The sequence below is a fragment of the Manis javanica genome, chromosome 10 (genome assembly GCF_040802235.1).
Source record: "Manis javanica isolate MJ-LG chromosome 10, MJ_LKY, whole genome shotgun sequence".
NCBI classification, from domain to species: Eukaryota; Metazoa; Chordata; class Mammalia; order Pholidota; family Manidae; genus Manis; species Manis javanica.
In genome coordinates, this window is record NC_133165.1 from 83,024,105 (window position 1) to 83,043,672 (window position 19,568).

General features: G+C 35.9%; 2 protein-coding genes across 2 annotated transcripts; both read right to left on the reverse strand.

Annotated features, from left to right (window-relative positions):
• Positions 1-1,041: 1,041 nt before the first annotated feature.
• On the reverse strand, positions 1,042-1,926 carry LOC108393808 (olfactory receptor 6C2-like). Its single transcript, XM_037006190.2, has one exon. It carries the CDS (start codon positions 1,924-1,926, stop codon positions 1,042-1,044), a length of 885 nt encoding a protein of 294 aa, XP_036862085.2.
• Positions 1,927-14,502: 12,576 nt separating this feature from the next.
• On the reverse strand, positions 14,503-15,453 carry LOC108393805 (olfactory receptor 6C2-like). Its single transcript, XM_017654910.3, has one exon. It carries the CDS (start codon positions 15,451-15,453, stop codon positions 14,503-14,505), a length of 951 nt encoding a protein of 316 aa, XP_017510399.3.
• Positions 15,454-19,568: the final 4,115 nt, after the last annotated feature.

The following is a 19,568-nucleotide window of genomic DNA, read 5'->3' on the forward strand; positions in this document are numbered from 1 at the left end:
TCTCCAGGGGTCTGGCTTGGGCTTCCTCACTGCATGACAACCTCAGGGTATTCATGCTTTTCACATGGCACCTGGACAACCCCCCAGGGCACGTGTTCCAAAAAAGAAGGGGGAAGTTGCAGAGCTTCTTACCTCTCACATCATGCAACTTCATGTCTACCATATTCTCAGGATCAAAAAGCAAGTCATAGTAGACCTGACTAAGCTAAAGGGGAGAGGAAGGAAATTACATCTCCTGCTGGGCAAATGACAAACTGAAGAGTTTGAAAGAACCTTTACTACACCACAGCCATGAATCTGAAAATGCCCCTAGTGTCAAAATTACCTGCACATAATCAGCTCACCCTTCATCATATCTACCCTTTGCAGAATTGTGGCCCTTTGATCCTCATTGTATCACCAGCAATCTGATACTTTAAGCCCATGATTTTTGCATCACATCTGGCTTTCCTGGGAGTTCTTAGAGCAATTACTAGAAGAGAGGAAAGTTTATCAAGAAACTTGAAAGGCTATGTAGTTACACTTTTTGTATTGCTAGGACTTTTGCCAGTATTTTTATTATCATTTTTAAATACATTCAGATAAGAAGAAACACTGAGTATTATTACATTACATTTGTACTATTTTGTATTGTGAGACAGCATTGTCAAGCCTGAGTGAAGATCAAGGCAGTTTTACATTTTCTGAAAATTTATCTTCTTGAAAAGGGAAGACACTTCAAACAGGTTGTATTACAAGGAGAGAAAAGCAGTAACATATCTATACATAAGAATCATGACTAGTGAAAATTTGCAAAGTCTGAGTAGAATTGATTGAATTGTATTTAGAAGGAGATGTAACATATTCATACTTTTAGGGAGTATTAAAGTGCCTGCCTCTTAATGCTTATCCTTTAGTATTCTTAGAATTTCTTCTCATCTTTCTGTAACACCTGTCAAGCGTAACAGTCTCAATACCTTCAATTTCCATCCATACTCTGATTATTTATTTTTTTATATTGAGTTCCCAGTTTACTCTTCTACTACTTCTTTGAATAGAATACTAATCTTTTGAGAGTGTCATGGTATAAATGAAGAGATTGAACAGAGGGGCAGCAGTTATAGTAAGCAGAGAAACTGCCTTATTAACGGCCACTTCTTGCTTGGCTAAAGGTTTTAGATATATGAAAATGCAGCTGCCATAGGCAAAAGAAACCACAATTATGTGGGATGAACAAACTGAAAAGGCCTTTTTTCTTTTCTGGGTTGAGAGTAATCTTAGAATCGTCCTAATGATGTATATGTAGGACAGAACCACACATATAAGGGTCATTATGAAGGTCAACACAGCACAGAATATAACCAGCTGCTCTATGAACCATGTATCTGAGCAGGAATTCTTCAGTATTGGAGAAGCATCACAGAAAAAATGGTCAATAACAGAGTCACAGAATTCCAGATTAAGGCTTAAACAAAGGGATGGGAGGATAATCAATAAGCCAGATACCCAACAACTGAGGATGAGGTTCCTGCAGACTCTGATGTTCATGATGGTCACGTAATGCAGGGGTTTGCAGATGGCCACATAGTGGTCACAGGACATCACAGCCAACAGATAATATTCTGTAGCTCCAAAGAAGATACCAAAAAATACTTGGCTGAAGCAGGCTTTGATGGTAATGATTTGGTTCCCACTTGATATGATGTACAGGTATGCAGGGACACAGGAAGTTGTGAGTGAGATTTCTAAGAAAGAAAAATTTTGAAGAAAAAAATACATAGCTGTTTTTAAATGAGAATCCACCAAGACAAGGAAAATTATGGTCAGATTCCCAATTACACTTAACATATATGTAGTAAGCATGAAGAAAAAGACCAAAATCTCCAGTTGTGGGTCATTTGTCAGTCCCAGTATAATGAAGGTTGTTAATGTCGAATGGTTTCTCATCATTGACCATCTATTGCCAATCTTCACATAAAACTCACAGGAACAGGATCTGAGAAGAAATGTGAAATGTGATAGATCAAATACTAACAATAAATTGCAATTAAAACTATCATATGTATTTCCTTCTATAGTTCATCTTTCATGAGGTGATACTTCCAACCCCACTGAATAGACCACGGGGAAGACTGAAACAGTGTCTCTGAGGTTATGTCATATCTCTGTCTTCTCCTAGCTGAGCAACCTTGGACAAATCACTTAACCATTCTGTGCTCCCAGTTTTCCATTCTGTAAGAAGGGGTTAATTACAAGACCACACCACAGAATTACTGTGAGCTTTCAATGACTTAAACCATGTGAAATGCTTATAATAGCACTAAGGAAATAATGACTGTACAGATATTGTATTTCTTATTTTATGAAACCAGTCTCTGATATCTCAAGAAGGAATTTAGCTCTTCAGGTAGCATCTCTCCCTCTCTGTTTTTTACATTATTAATTTCTTCCACGTTTCTAGAGCATATCATCAGCATATGAATCTGCTGTCCCCTATATAATTTTTAATAGTCCTTCCCATTAGAGAAAGATGCTTCTTATACTTTACTATAGTTTCATATAGTTTCACCCTTTAGAAACTTTTCAATATGAATATTCAAGATAAAGTCAGTTTTAATTAATGGAGATGGTAAAGATGACCTAACACTGAGAGCAAATTGGATAAAAACAGACCATTTTCATCTCAAGTGAACACCATTATCATACCAATTCAGGGAAAAGAGAGGACTAATAAAAGTTCTTATGAACATATTATCTAGCTGTATCCACTCAGCCTTGGTCTGAAACAGGAAGAACTGTAAACAAATCCTGAACTCTTTTTAGTATGCTTCTGTTTTCTAGTGGTATGGACAAAGCTATGCTGACTATTTTAGATCTATTATGAACTAATCAGAATATGCTGACTATCAGGGTTTTCAATAAGGAATAAGTACAAATGCAGAAAAACAAGTAAGAACCTGAATGGATAGACTAGAATGGGAGTTATCAGTGTAAATTTATAATTCCTAAAATGTGTATATGAAGATATATATACATCTATCTATGCACATATGTATGTGTACACATATATGTTAAACATGCATGTGCATATATTTATATGATGTTATATAGGTATATATATGCTTGCTTACACTTCTTAAGCCTACTACAATTGCTAAGCAAAAAGATATACATTTAGTAATGAGCTCACCTACATCGCAAATTTGGGGCTGTGTTCTCAACTAAAATGATCCAATACTACCTAAAAACTGCTTGATCCAGGACTGAAGTAGAGTAGGTACAAGGTGAGCATACGACATCCTGTTATGCCAAAAGCCAGGGATAAAATTGAAGTATGGACATTAAATCTGAGTCATGCCAAGGTCCAGAGAAGCCAGCTCGAAGAGTGTCTCAATGACATAATGTATGACAATTTGAGCACCGTGATTATTAAGTACAGCAATTATTTACAGGCATTGAAAACTAGGAATTCATTAATCCATGCATATTAATACAGTTGCATCAATTATAATTTGATAAGAAGGGAAAGCTGTTGGTTATGGTAGAAAGCCAAGGACCAGCTACAGGTGAAAGGAGGGCTGGAGTTGGAAATCATTCTTTACAATCATCACAATAAAGAGCAAATTAATTAAAAACCATCAAGACATGCAAGATCAAGGGGAACATTTTGTTGAGGAGTAGGATACTTGCATGGTCTTAAGATGGTCTACTTAGTTGCCGAAAGGGAAAAGGAGTAATTGCATGATGGAGTAATTGGACATCTTAACCTGGCGATCAGATGTGTTACCCTGAGGATGACATAATACCATCTGTGTGGTACTCTAGCTGTGAATGGATGACTTAAATTGAATCATGAGAAAACTTCCAAGAATCCCAAACTAAGGAAGTTCTATTGAAAAAAGAGGGTGAAGGGAGACTATGTTCTACAAAATATAAAAATATATATAGACTATAGAAATGGTCCAAATAAGGAGGCTAAAGAATCACAACATTCAAATGCAATACCTGACACTACATGGATTTTGTGTAAAAGGGAGAAAAACAGGCTATTCAGGATATTTGTCAGGACATAAATGAATTATGGATCACAAATTAGAGGAAATTATTGTGTTTGTGTTAAATTTACTGAAATTGATAACATTATTGTGGTTTTTCAAGTAAATATTCTTAGGGCATACACACTGAAATGTGTAAGAATATAGCAGTAAAGGGCCATGATGTATGTATTTTAACCTCAAGTGTGTCTCAAAACTATTATGAAGAGAGATCAAGGGAAATAGGAAGAAAATTCTAATGGTACGTGTATCTGATTATTCATGAGTTTTGGTACTACTCCTAATTGTGCAAGTTTTCTATGAAGTTTAAATTATTTCCAAATAAGAGTTAGAATTCAAGAAAACCCTCACTTTGTCATTACTGCCTCTCTATAACCTCAGTTTTCTGCTCCATCTAACAGCAACTTGCCTCCAAAGAGGAATATTTAGTCTATTTTAATTTTCTTGCTTTCCAGCACTGTTTTTTTTTTCCTCATGGGAAGAGTTTTTACTGTTATTAGAACATTAATGGTTTCTTTTCTTCGTCATTTTTTACTATGGTAAGAACAGTTAACATAAGAGATATCCTCTTAAATTTTTAGGTGTACAATGCAGTAGTAATATAGACACTATATTGTACAGCAGATTCCAGAATCTGTTCATCTAGCATAGCGGTTACTGTGCCCCCATTGCACAGCATCTCCCCATTTCACAGTTCTTCCTACTTCATTTCAGCTTCACTCCCATTACTGTCAAAAGTTCTTTTATCAGGGGAACTGTTCACCTTCTTCTTATCAAGCAGCATAACCATTCATCAATCTTTATGTTTGTCACACTTGATTATACTTAAACAGCTTCTCCTCAAAAACTCCTTTTACTCCTGGCCTCTTTATTCACACACTCCTGGTATTATTCAAACCCCACTGCTCCCTCCTCTTCAGGGCACTTCTCTAAACCAGCTTGCAAATGACAAAGGACCCCTGCCTCCTTTCTGCCCTCATATCTACATGCTCTCCCAAATGGATCATGTTCAATCACATAATTTAAAAGGCATCCAAATCTTAGTAATGGTCAGATTGAAAGAGAGAGATGTACATATATATATATACACACCAGTGACTCAAGTAAAAATCTTATTAGATGCCCTTGGGTCTTTCCTTTTCTTCACACCTAGACCAGTACATCAGCAAATGTTGTCTTTTTACATTAAAATACATCTCTAATGCATCAACAGCTCACTAGACAAAACCCCCATCATCTCTCTCTCAGTTGGTTTCTCTGTTTACAATCTTGCGCCTTCTCTACAACAATTTTCTCCGATACTATTTGTTTCTAACATCCATTAAATTATATTTTTCATGGATAGATTATATTCACTATAATAAGAAAAATGACCAAATGTTCTGGATTTATCCAATGTGTCATATCCTCTAAGCAGAGACTTGGTGTTCTCCTTCTTATTACAATTTATATAAACTCAGTTTATCTATCAATGTGGTAAGAAGACCAATAGCCAACCAGACAGTCACTCTGGACAAGAGCATCAAAATTTTGTTCTTACATATCTAATTTATTACATCGGTTTATTCAACTCTGTGCTACCTTCAATCACTGTTCTCTATCTTTCCTGTCAAATATAGTAGCCACTAGTCATATATGGATATTGAGCACTTAACATGTGGCTGGTCTGATTGAGATGTGCAGCAATTGTAACATACAAACAGTATTTGGAAGACTTGGTAAAAAACTGATAAAAAAGATTTCATTGATAATTTTATTTGTATACATTTTGAAATCATAATATTCTGGATATACTGACATAAGGAAAATAGATAATTAAAATTAATATTTACTTTTACTTCTTAAAATGAAAGTACTGGAAAATTTTAAATTGCAAATGTGGCTGGCATTGAATTTATATAAACTAGAGTTGTTACAATGTTTCATGTCTTCCCCCACTAAAGAATAAAAAAGGGCTTTCATAGGATCCAATAAATTTGGTGTCTAAATAGTCTTCACTGTAATTTATTATTCCCAACAAGTATCCATGCAGTGTATGTTGCCTTCATCAAGGGTATGAAGCTCCCTTATCTTTGTGAAATGAGTGAGTAGTATAAGCTCCCACTAAGCTGATTCCCCAGTACAATGCTGTGGTTGTAGATCATTATTTTAGAAATAGGGAGAGACTGATAGTTGGCAGGTAGGTGATACCAGTGCTAAAAGAGAATGATGCTTTTTAAATTGAATCTTTATCATTGATAATTGAGATAAATGGAATAGATAGACTTGCAGATGGACACATGATAGATAAAAAGGAAAGACAGACATCATAGAGAGCTAGACAAAGGTAGAGGTTTGAAAACATCTGGGGAGTTGTTTCTCTGTACCAATCAAACCACTGTATCTGGAATTCCACCAATTTAATGATGCTTTAAACGAATCATACCCACAAGTTCCATCTGATGAAGGTTTGTTTGCTCTATAGAGGATCTAAGAAACTATTGATTCTCTTCATAAAATGGCAGAAATAAAGTGCAAAAGTAGTACTTTATTTTTGCTCCTAGAGTGAAACACATACAAAGTCAAATATATTATTAGAGTGAAAATAAGTATCTACATCATCAGCCACAAATAGAAAGGAACCTGACTAATGAAACACCCAGTACCTACCTCTGACACTCTTCATCGTTTTATTGGAAGCTGTACCTCAGATGACTTAAGTGACCATCCAACTCAACAAAAAGATACTGGTAGGACCATCTAAGTGCATTCATAGGCCCTCACCCTTAGGAACCCCTATTCACTGTGAATATACACATGGTTTCTGAATTATAAGATAAACCATCGTATTTTAACATTAGGAAATATTTCTGTGAACTCTGGGTAGCTCACAGGAAGATAACAAAACTTTAAATAAGGAAAATTAAAATGTTTCTCTAGCATTTCAAAAGTGGGTGTTCTGGTATACAATGGGCAAACAGATTTTTACAGTAAAGACCTTATTTATTTCCTTCACTGATAACAGTGTACAGAGAAAAATAACTAAGTAAAGAGGTCTTTGAAGGCCCTGAATCAAAATTCTCTAATGAATCTAATGTTGCATTTATTTTGGCAAAGTAATCCCAATGCAAGAACCAATGGGGTGAATGCCCTGGAGAGAAAAAGATACAATAATGGCTTATATACAATCCAGGCATAGAAAAATAATATTCTAATTACAAGTCAGAAAATATTCTTCATTATTTATTCACCCATGATATAAGAAGTGCAATGAATTAGAAAATCACTTTCTCATCTAAAATTGCACACATAATATATATTCAACATAGAAAAATTAAAAAACTAGATACAAAAGCTCAGCATTGTCTAACATCCAGAAATATAAATGGTTATTTTGATGTTTGTCCTTCTAAATGTTGTCAATATTTATGTAAACATAAATATTTTAAGTATATGTCCTCTATGCTTTATTTACATACCATTTATACATATATTTTAATTATACATACCATTTTTAATTCCATTGTTATCTCAGAACATATAGTAAACATCTTCCTATTTTGACAAAGAAAAATGTAAGACAGTATTTTTTGTTCTACTATGGAGCTTGCTGTAGATTTTCTTTAATTATGTTAAGGAAGTACCTTTCAGTTTCAATTTCCTAAAATTTTTTAATCATTAACAAATGCACATTAATTTTACCAAAGCCTTTTCTACATCTATGGAGATCACTATACTTTTCTCTTCTAATTCAGTTAAAGTGGTGAGACATAAAAAGGTTTTCAAATATTAAACCAACCTTGCATTTCTGAGATGAAAACACTTTGGGTAAATTATGTGATACTTTCAAAATATTATTGAATTGGTTTATTAATGCTTTCTTAGGATTTCTGAATCTATATTCCTTGAGTGATATTCCTCTATAATATTCTATTCTTGACAGTCCTTGTCATGTTTGGGTATTGAGTTGTTACAGTGATTTACAGAACAGTTTGTGAAGTAATTTCTTCTTGAATGATTAGTAAAATTGTTATTTTAGCCTAATAGTCTCAGAGTGTTTTATGAGAACATTTTTGACTATTTATTCATCCCCTTAATGGTTACAACATAATTTTTCCATTTAAAATCCATGTTAAGAGTGTGGTAAGCCCCAGGTCTCAGAGATATAAAAGAGGGATCTGATCCAAGCCCTCAGGCCTCAGGCTAGGAGAGGAAGAGGAGATTGGGGCTATGGGGTCTCAGATTGCTGGGCTTGGAGCAAACAGACCTGCGTAGCTGAGGACCATGGGGGCAGCTATGTCTCACAGGTGCCACCCAAGCCATGGGTCTAGTGCCATGGGGGTGAGGGGATGCCAACAAAGGAGCTGGATCAGTGGGCATCAACCATCATGGAGGGACCCAAACCTTCATGCAAGCTCATGCTTAAGGACACAGCATGCTTAAGTAGCAGCAATAGGAGCAGATCACTATACCTCCTGTACTCCAGGCCCCTAGAGCCACAAGTTTAGCTTGAGCTTAAGAAAGGAGGAAAGATTTGAATCAAATATGAAATTGGAATTCTAAAACAAACCAGACTTGAGTTTTAATAACTGAAATGATGCAGAGTTACACAGTTGGACTGAGATGACATTAAGACAGCCCTCAACCCCACAGCACAACACAGATAGGGACATTGGGAAGATAAAACCATTTTATATCTGCACCCCCATGTGTTGAATAGCCAGTAGTCAAACTAGCTACACACTTCATTGACTTTGGGGGAGAGAATGTCATAGGTAGGAAGCTAACTTGGGGTCTATGGCTCTAGGATGAATGCTGCACTTACTAGCTGATAGAAGATACTATACCATAGGACCTATAATTCCATTTCTAGATATTACCCAAAGAAACCAAAATAAGCCCCTTTGTGGTTTTTGTGGGGGGGTTGCTTTTTTTAATTTTTATTAAGGTATTATTGATATACATTCTTATGAAGGTTTCACATGAAAAAAATAATGTGGTTACTACATTTACCCATATTATCTACTTCCCACCCATACCCCAATGCAGTCACTGTTCATCAGTGTAGTAAGATGCCACAAGTTCACTATTTGCCTTCTCTGTGCTACACTGTTTGTCCTGTGACACCAACATCATGTGTACTAAACATAATACCCCTCAATCCCCATCTCCCTCCCTCCCAACACGCCCTCTCACACCCCTCCCCTTTGGTAACCACTAGTCCCTTCTTGGAGCCTGTGAGTCTGCTGCTATTTTGTTCTTTCAGTTTTGCTTCATTGTTGTACTCCACAAATGAGGGCAGTCATTTGACACTTCTCTTTCTCCACCTGGCTTATTTCACTGAGCATAATAATATCCTCCAGCTCCATCCATGTTATTGCAAATGGTAGGATTTCTTTCTTTCTTATGTCTGAATAGTATTCCATTGTGTATATGTACCACATTTTCTATATCCATTCATCTACTGATGGACACTTAGGTTGCTTCCATATCTTGGCTACTGTAAATAGTGCTGTGATAAACATAGGGGTGCATATGTCTTTTTGAGTCTGAGAAGTTGTATTCTTTGGGTATATTCCAAGGAGTGTGATTCCTGGGTCAAATGATATTTTTCTTTTTAGATTTTTGAGGAACCTTCATATTGCTTTCCACAATGGTTGAACTAGCTTACATTCCCACCAGCAGTGTAGGAAGGTCCCCCTTTCTCCACATCCTCACCAGCATTTGTTGTTCTTAGTCTTTTCGATGCTGGCCATTCTTACTGGTGTGAGGTGATATCTCACTGTGGTTTTAATTTGAATTTACCCAATGATTAGTGATGTGGAGCATCTTTTCATTTGTCTGTTGGCCATCTGAATTTCTTCTTTGGAGAACTGTCTCTTTATATTCTCTGCCCATTTTTAATTAGGTCATTTGCTTTTGTGGGTTGAGGCATGTGAGTTCTTTATATATTTTGAATGTTAACCCCTTGTCAGATATGTCATTTACAAATGTATTCTCCCATACTGTAGGATGCCTTTTTGTTCTGTTGATGGTGTCCTTTACCATACAGGCACTTTTTAGTGCAATGCAGTCCCATTTGTTCATTTTTGCATTTGTTTCCCTTGCTCAAGGAGATGCTTTCAGGACAAAGTTGCTCATGTTTATATTCAGGAGATTTTTGCTTATGTTTTCTTCTAAGAGTTTTATAGTTTCATGACTTACATTCAGGTCTTTCATCCATTTTGAGTTTACTTTTGTGTATGGGGTTAAACAATAATCCAGTTTCATTCTCTTGCACATAGCTGTCCAGTTTGGCCAACACCAGCTGTTGAAGAGGCTGTCATTTCCCCGTTGTATATCCATGGCTCCTTTATTGTATATTAATTGACCATATATGGTTCAGTTTATATCTGGGCTCTTCAGTCTGTTCCATTGGTTTATGGATCTGTTCTTGTGCCAGTACCAAATTGTCTTGATTACTGTAGCTTTGTAGTAGAGCTTAAAGTTGGGAAGCATGATCCCCCCTGCTTTATTCTTCCTTCTCAGGATTGCTTTGGCTATATGGGGTTTTTTGTGGTTCCATATGAATTTTAGAACAATTTCCTCTGGTTCATTGAAGAATGCTGTTGGTATTTTGGGGTTTTTTGTGGTTCCATATGAATTTTAGAACAATTTCCTCTGGTTCATTGAAGAATGCTGTTGGTATTTTGATAGGAATTGCACTGAAGCTGTAGATTGCTTTAGGCAGGATGGCCATTTTGACATATTAATTCTTCCTCTCCATGAGCACAGGATGTGTGTCCATTCATTAGTGTCTCCTTTAATTTCTCTCCTTAGTGTCTTGTAGTTTTCAGAGTGTAGGTCTTTCACATCCTTTGTTAGGTTTATTCCTAGGTATTTTATTCTTCTTGGTGCAATTGTGGATGGAATTGTTTTCCTGATTTATTTTTTTTGCTGGTTCATTGTTAGTGTATAGGAATGCAACAGATTTCTGTGTTTTAATTTTGTATACTGCAACACCGTTGAATTCAGATATTAGATGTAATAGTTTTGGAGTGGATTCTTTAGGGTTTATTATGTACAATATCATGTCATCTGAAAACAGAGACAGTTTAATTTCTAGGAGTGTTGAAGTCTCCTAGAATGAATGCTTTTAATTCTGTTAGTATTTGTTTCACATATATAGGTGCTCCTGTGTTGGGTGCATAGATATCTATAATGGTTATGTCTTCTTGTTGCACAGACCCCTTTATCATTATATAATGTCCTTCTTTGTCTCTTGTGACTTTTTTGGTTTTGAACTGTACTTTTTCTGATACAAGTACTGCAATTCCTGCTTTTTTCTCTCTATTAGTTGCATGAAATATCTTTTTTCATCCCTTCAGTTTTAGTCGGTGTATGTCTTTGGGTTTAAAGTAACTCTCTTATAAGCAGCATATAGATGGGTGTTGCTTTTTTATCCATTCAGTTATTCTATGTCTTTTGATGGGTGCATTCCACCATTTACATTTAGGGTGATTATCAATAGGTATGTACTTATTGCCATTGCAGGCTTTAGATTCATGGTTACCAAAAGTTCAAGGTTAACTTCATTACTATCTAAGAGTCTAACTTAACTCACTTAATATCCTATTACAAAGACAATCTAAAGCGTTTTTTTTCTCCTCCTTTTTCTTCCACCTACATTCTTTACATATTAGGTATCATATTCTATACTCTTTGTCTTTCCCTTGATTGGCTTTGGATATAGTTGATTTAATTTTTCATTTTCTTAGTAATTAACTGTTCTTCTTTCTTCACTGTGGTTTTATTACCTCTGGTGACAGCTATTAAACCTTAGGAACACTTCCATCTATAGCCGTTCCTCCAAAATACAGTGTAGAGACAGATTCTGGGAGGTAAATTCTCTCAGCTTTTGCTTATCTGGAAATTGTTTAATCCTTCCTTCAAATTTAAATGATCATCTTGCCAGATAAAGTATTCTTGGTTCCAGGCCCTTCTGCTTCATTGCATTAAATACATCATGCCACTCCCTTCTGGCCTGTAAGGTTTCTGCTGAGAAGTTTGATGATAGTCTGATGGACTTTCCTTTGTATGTGATCTTATTTCTCTTTCTGACTGGTTTTAATAGTCTGTCCTTATCCTTGATCTTTGCCATTTTAATTACTATATGTCTTGGTGTTGTCTTCTTTGGGTCCCTTGTGTTGGGAGATCTGTGCACCTCCATGACCTGAGATACTATCTCCTTCCCCAGATTGGGGAAGTTTTCAGCAATTACCTCCTCAAAGACACTTTATATCCCTTTTTCTCTCTCTTCCTCTTCTGGTGCCCCTATAATGCAAATATGATTCCACTTGGATTGGTCACACAATTCTCTCAATATTCTTTCATTCTTAGAGATCCTTTTTTCTCTCTGTGCCTCAGCTTCTTTGTTTTCCTCTTCTCTAATCCTATTTCATTTATCACCTCCTCCACCATATCTAATCTGCTTTTAATACCCTCCATTGTGCTCTTCAACAATTGGATTTCTGACCAGAATTTATTCCTGAGTTCTTGAATATTTTTCTGTACCTCCATGAGCATGTTAATGATTTTTATTTTGAAATCCCTTTCAGTAAGATTCATTAGGTCAATTTCATTTGAATCTTTTTCAGGTGTTACATTCATAATTTTATTTTGAACCAGGTTCCTTTGGCATTTCATATTTATATATGGTGCCCTCTACTTCCCAGAATCTCTACTCTCTGGAGCTGCTCAGTCCCTGAAGCAATGTCAGGGTTGCAGGGGTAGTGGTATTGGGGCCTAGGGGGAGAAAAGAGCTGTTTCCTGTTTCCTGGCTTCTATGCCTTCCTCCACTGCCAGAACCAGTGGGCCCAGCACACAGGTATAGCCTCTATGCTTCACATTTGTAGTTGCTATAGACGGGGCTTCCCTCTGGCTGGCCTAACGCCAGGGTAGGGTTTGCCGGTTTGCAAGCCAGGTGGGGCTGGCTGGGAGAATGGCGAGTAGGCTTCCTATCACAGAGGGGGTTCTTAGAGTTCCACTTGAAGATCATGAAAGTTCCCAACCTGCTGGGTAGAGCGTACTCAGACAATTTTGTCTACCTGTCCTTTCTCCTGAGAAGTAAACTCTGTGCAATCCCTGCCCCTTTAGTAGCCCTCTGCTGTTAGGAAGTCTCTCAGACTGCCACCTTTCTTTTGTCCCAGAGCAACTGGATATGGATCCCTACTTTCTACAAGTGGCTGGAATCTTAGTCTCTCCAGGTATTCTGCCTGTCTTAGCTTCTCAATCCCCTAATCACAAAAGTACCATGAAAGCACCATGAAATGTAAGTTTGTGCTCCCACAGCAGATCTCCGGAGTTAGGTATTCAGCAGTCCCAGGCCTCCACTCCCTCCCTGCTCCGTTTCTCTTCCTCCCACAGTGAGCTGAGGTGAGGGAAGGGCTTGGGTCCCACTGAGCCACAGCTTTGGTACATTACCCTGTTCCATGAGGTTTATTCTTTTCTCCAGGTGTATGCAGTTTGTCACAGCCCTCTTTCCTGTTGCTCTTTCAAGAGTAATTATATTAATTATATTTTCATATTATATGTGGTTTTAAGAGGAAGCCTCTTTTTCACTTCTCACACTGCCATCTTTAATGCTCCCTGTGAAGGCCCTTTGTTTTTATTGCAGCGTTATTCAAAATAGCCAAGATATGGAAGCAATCCTAATGTCCACTGATACAAGAATAGAAAAAGAAGATATAGTATAAATATATAATGGAATATTATAGAGCATGAAAAATAAACTCTTGGCATTTGCAACAGATGAATGGATCTAGAAGGTATTGTCCCAAGTGAAATAAGTCAAAGCAAATACCACTGAGTTTCACTTATATGTATAAAAATAAAGAAAAGAAACAGACACAGACAGAACAAACTGGTGGTTGTCATAGGAGAGAGGAAAATTAGGATGGGAAAAACAGGTAAAGTGGATAAAAGACACAAAATTCTGATTGCAAAATAATTCATTTTCTATTCATTTTGCATTGTATGCAAAAGTACAGCATACAAAAATATAGCCCACAATATAATATCTTTGTATGGTGATAGTGGTAAATACATTTAGTGTGATGTGTTTTGTAATGTATGTAATTTTTGTATCACTATGTAGAAATCCTGAAACTAATATAATATTGCATGTCAACTGTACTTCAATTTTAAAAAACAGCCTGTGTTGTAAGTAGAGAGCAGTGACATAGACACATAAGATAATGAGTAATGATTATGTAACAAGACTGAAAAGAGTTGATTATAATGTGGTTGAGGAAGAACAGAAGTTTCAGAAAAGTACAGAAATGTCCATCTGTGTAATTCTGAACTTTCACACTTTTTTCTTAGACATTATTCTCAATTCTATATATTTTGGCCCTCAAAAATATGAGACTGGATAACTCCCATCACTCAATTCTCATCCATATGCTGATAATTTATTTTTTACTTTAATTTAAATTTCTGATATGAATATCTAATATTTCTTTGAAATAAATGCAAGTCTTTTGAGACTATCATGGAAAGACTGCTTTACTTGCTTATTTCTTAGGGTATAAATGAAGGGGTTCAACAAAGGGGCTACAGACATAATTAGCAGAGAAACCACCTTATTAACTGCCACTTCGTTCTTAGCTGAAGGTTTGATATAGATAAAGATACAGCTTCCATAGGTGATGCAAACCACAATCATGTGGGAAGAACATGTAGAAAAGGCTTTTTTTCTTTGCTGGGTTGAGGGTAATCTTAGAATCGTCCTAATGATGTATACATAAGACAGAACTATACACACAAAAGTCATTATGAAAGTCAACACAGCAAAGAATATAACTAGCTGTTCAATGAACCATGTGTCTGAGCATGAATTCTTCAGTATTGGAGAAGCATCACAGAAAAAATGGTCAATAACAAAGTCACAGAATTCCAGATTAAGGCTCAAACCAAGGGGTGGAAGGATGATGAATAAGCCAGATATCCAACAACTGAGGATGAGGGTCCTGCAGACTCTGCTGTTCATGATGGTCACGTAATGCAGGGGTTTGCAGATGGCCACATAGCGGTCATAGGACATCACAGCCAACAGAAAAAATTCCGTTGCTCCAGAGAAGACTACAAAAAAAATTTGACTGAAGCAAGCTTTGATGCTGATAGCCCTGTTCCCACTTGATATGATGTAGAGGTATGTGGGGACACCAGAAGTTGTGAATGAGATTTCTAAGAAAGAGAAATTTTGAAGAAAAAAATACATAGCTGTTTTTAAATGAGAATCCACCAAGATGAGTGAAATTATGGTCAGATTCCCAATTAAACTTAATGTATATGAGATAAACAGAAATATAAAAACCAAAATCTCTAGTTGTGGATCATTTGTCAATCCCAGAATGATGAATGTTCTTATTGTTGAATGGTTTCTCATCACTGACTTCATCTATTGCTAATATTCACATAAAAGTCACAGAAATTGGATCAGACAAACAATGTCAAAATATGACAAGTTCAGACAGTGGTTCCAATACCAAGGAAAACAAGTCAAGGAAACCTGATAAACAGATTTTGATAATTACCTCAGCTGCATTGAAATTTAACACATAGAAGCTAAGATTATTAAAAGTTTCTCTTGAAAATTACTGCTACTGAAATTGTTTTAAGTATTCCAGAATCTCCCAATTCACAGCACTTTCTCCAACTAATTTCTTCAAGTCCATATTTTGATTGACATTTCTCCTGCTGAATCAGTAACTGCTTGTTTTTGAGTTATATTTTCATGGGGAATTGTCTTCTTTGTTCCAAAATGTTTATTCACAAAAGTTAAAACTTAAAATTCCTATGCTTCAAGTTGTGGTACCTGATAAAATGGAAATGCACAGGAGATAGTGATTATACCCTATCTACACTCTCCAGATCCTTCCTCAGTGAACCAGGCATTATTTACAGGTCAATTCAGATTTCTCTCAGGTATTAGTTCTTTAATGGCTTTTTCTCTTGACTCTCAATTCCTCTATTATTCCCTATTTTCCATCTGTGCTTCAGCAGAGAGGGCTTTGATGCTTGATTATTTATATATTAGTTAAAAAACATGGGCAAAGTATAAATAAATGAAGAATATCAAAATGTATTTTGCTTTCCTCTTTCATGACAAGAAGTGTGATGTATATTTCAGCAACACACAGGAGCTAAGTATATGGACCTTGGAACAGTTAGTGTAGGATCAAGTCACATCTCTGTCATCTACTAGCTGAGTGCTCTCAATTTAATCTATCATTTGTGCCCTCAGTTTCCTAATTGGTAAAAGTAGATTAACAGGAATACTACCTCATGGGATTACAGTTAGGTTTAAGTGAGTAGTACCAGATTCCATCAAGTACAAGTTTACCATGGTACATTGCCAAGTTACAGATATCACGATGAAAAAAAGGACATTAAGTTGGGTTTATTAGACAAAGAGTTTGCATATAAGTGATACAGGCCCTGAAAAAAAGAAATATTAAAAAATGGAATATTTGCTGATAATAATTGAATTACATGGGATATAAAATATGTAGATAGATAATTGATAAATAATTGAGAGACAGAGAAAAGGAGAGGAGAATAGAGATTAATACATTTTTTCTGTTTGTTAATCAAATTCCATGGTACATGCAATTGCACCAATTTAACAAAGAATAAAATAAGACCTGTACACATTTGCAATATGGTGGGTTTGAAAACATTCCAGTACTTACTTTGGACATTCTTCATTGTTTCATGGGAAAGACATGAATCAAAAGACTTTATGAGCCTCACAGTTAAACATAAGTATAGTAATATGATTATCTGAGAATATTCCTAGCCTCCTGTCCCGAGACACCTGTACTTAACAAACATACACATGGATTATGAATTTAAAGGAAATATCATCCTTACATTTCTGTATATTCTGGGTAAGTGAAAGGCTGGTAATAAAGATCAAAGAGCAAGGAAAAATTAAGAAGACTCTGGCTCTACAAAAGTGGGTGGCCTGATTTTCTTTGGACAAACAGGTTTTTATACTTATGACCCTGTTTATCTCTTCCATCCACAGCAGGTGTGCAGAAAACAGCTAACTAAAAAAGCCCTGAAGGCCCTCATTCAAAACTCTCTGTTGAATATAAAATTCACTTTGACATAAAAGTTCTCAGCCAAGCCCCAGTGGGGATAATGTCCACAGAGAGACAAAGAAGCATTAATGGCAATCACCTCAGTCCAAGTGTAAAAGAACAAGACTCCAATGACAATTCGGAAACCTGCTCTTATATATTTGTTCACACATGGATTATTCAATTCAGTGAGTAAGGAGATAACTTTCTTGTCTAAAATTACATGCATAATAAATATATTTAATGTAGAAAAATTCAAACACATATAAAAACTAAAAAAAGTTATAGAAACTTTAATATCCAGAAAAATGTCATTTTGATGCTTGCCCTTCTGAATATTGCCCATAGCAATACATAAGTGCTGTACTTCCTACTTTCAGTTTATTAGAAATAATACCACTCAGGAACAGCCAAATAGCAGAAATCCATAGGGCAAGGTATGGGGCATAAGGAGCAAGAAGATGTTTTTATTGAAATATAGTTGATACACAATATTATATTGGTTTCAAGTATGCAACACAGTGATTCAACAGTTATGTACATTATTAAAGGCCCACCCCAACTATTGCAGTTTCTATCCATCAACATAGAAACATATTACAGAACCACTGACAATATTCTCTATGAGATACTTTCATCCCAGTGACTAACATATGATTAAGATTTTGTGCCTCTTTATAACCTTCATCTATTTCACCCATCTATCCCCACGGTAACCACAAGTCACTTCTCAATGTTATGAGTCTATTACTGTTTTGTTCTTTTTGTTTTGTTTTGTTTATAGGTTCTACATATAAGTGAAATCATCTGGTATTTGCCGTTTCCTCCTAGTTTATTTTACTTAGTATAATACCCTCTTAAACCATCCATGTTGTCTCAAATGGCAGGATTTCTTTCTTGTTTGTGTCTGAATAATATTCCGTGTGTATATGCACCACACCTTCTTTATCCTTTCATTTATTGATGGACACTTTGGTTGCTTTCATGTCTTGGCTACTGAAATAATGTGGCAACAAACATAGGTGTTAATATATCTGTTTAAATCAGGAATTTTGTTTTCTTCAGGTAAACTCCTAGAAGTAAATTTACTGGGTCAAATGGTATTTCTATTTTTAGTTTTTTTAGGAAACTTCATACTGCTTTCCACTGGTGGCTGTACCAATCTCCATTCCCACCAACAGTGTAGGAGGGTTCCCTTTTCTCCACATCCTCACCAACACTTGTTATTTCTTGTCTTTTGAATAGTGGCCATTCGAACTGGTGTGAGGTGACATCTCATTGTGGGTTTGATTTGTAATTTCCTGATGATCATCAAAGTGGAGCATCTTTTCACGTGCCTGTTTGCCATCCCTATTTCTTCTTTGGAAAAATGTCTGTTCTGGTCCTCTGCCCAGTTTTTCATCAGGTTATTTGGTTTTCTGATGTCCTGTCATATGAGTTCCTTATATATCTTGGATGTTAACCCTGTATCACATATAGCATTTACAAATATATCCTCCCAAGCTGTAGATTGCCTTTTTGTTTTGTTGATGGTTTCCTTTGCTGTACATAACCTGTTTAACTTGATGTAGTTCCACTTGTTTATTTTTGCTTTTGTTTTCCTTGCATGGGGAGATGTGTCCTGAAAACTATTGCTCATGCTTTATGTTCAAGGGTTTTTGTCTATGCTTTCATCTAAGAGTTTTAAGGTTCCATGTCTTACAGTTAGGTCTTTAATCCATTTTGAGTCTGCTTGTGTGTGTGAAATTAGACAATAATCCAGTTTTTTTCTCTTGCATGTAGTTGTCCAGTTTTCCCAACACCAATTGTTGAAGAAACTCTTTTCCCCTGTGTATATTCTTGCCTTCCTTTGTCATATATTAATTGACAGTATGTATGTGGGTTTATTTCTGGGCTTTCTATTCTGTTTCATTGATCTATATATCTGTTCTTTTCCCATGTTGTTTTGGTTACTGTAGCTTTGTAGTAGATCTTAAGTCAGGGAGTATGATAACCCCAGCATTGTTCTTCTTTCTCAAGATTGACTGTTTTGGCTATTCAGGGCCTTTTTTGGTTCCATATAAATTTTAGGATTATTTGTAGTTCACTGAAAAAATGTTATTGGTATTTTGATAGGGATTGCATTGAATCTGTAAATTGTTTTGGGCAGGTTGGCCAATTTGACAATATTAATTCTTCTGTCCATGAGCATGGGATAGATTTCCATTTATTTGTTTCTTCTTTGATTTCTCTTTTCAGAGTACAGGTCTTTTACCTCCTTGGTTAAGTTTATTCCTAGGTGTTTTATTCTTCTTGATACAGTTGTAAATGGAATTGTTTTCCTGAATTCTCTTTCTTCTAGGTCATTGTTAGTATATAGGAATGTAACAGAGTTCTGTGTTTTAATTTTGTATCTTGCAACTTTGCTGAATCCAGTTATTAGGCCTAA

Excerpts from the sequence above, each read along its gene's own strand:
- LOC108393805 (XM_017654910.3), bottom strand. The coding sequence starts at position 15,453 with ATGAAGTCAGTGATGAGAAACCATTCAACAATAAGAACATTCATCATT.
- LOC108393808 (XM_037006190.2), bottom strand. The coding sequence starts at position 1,926 with ATGAGAAACCATTCGACATTAACAACCTTCATTATACTGGGACTGACA.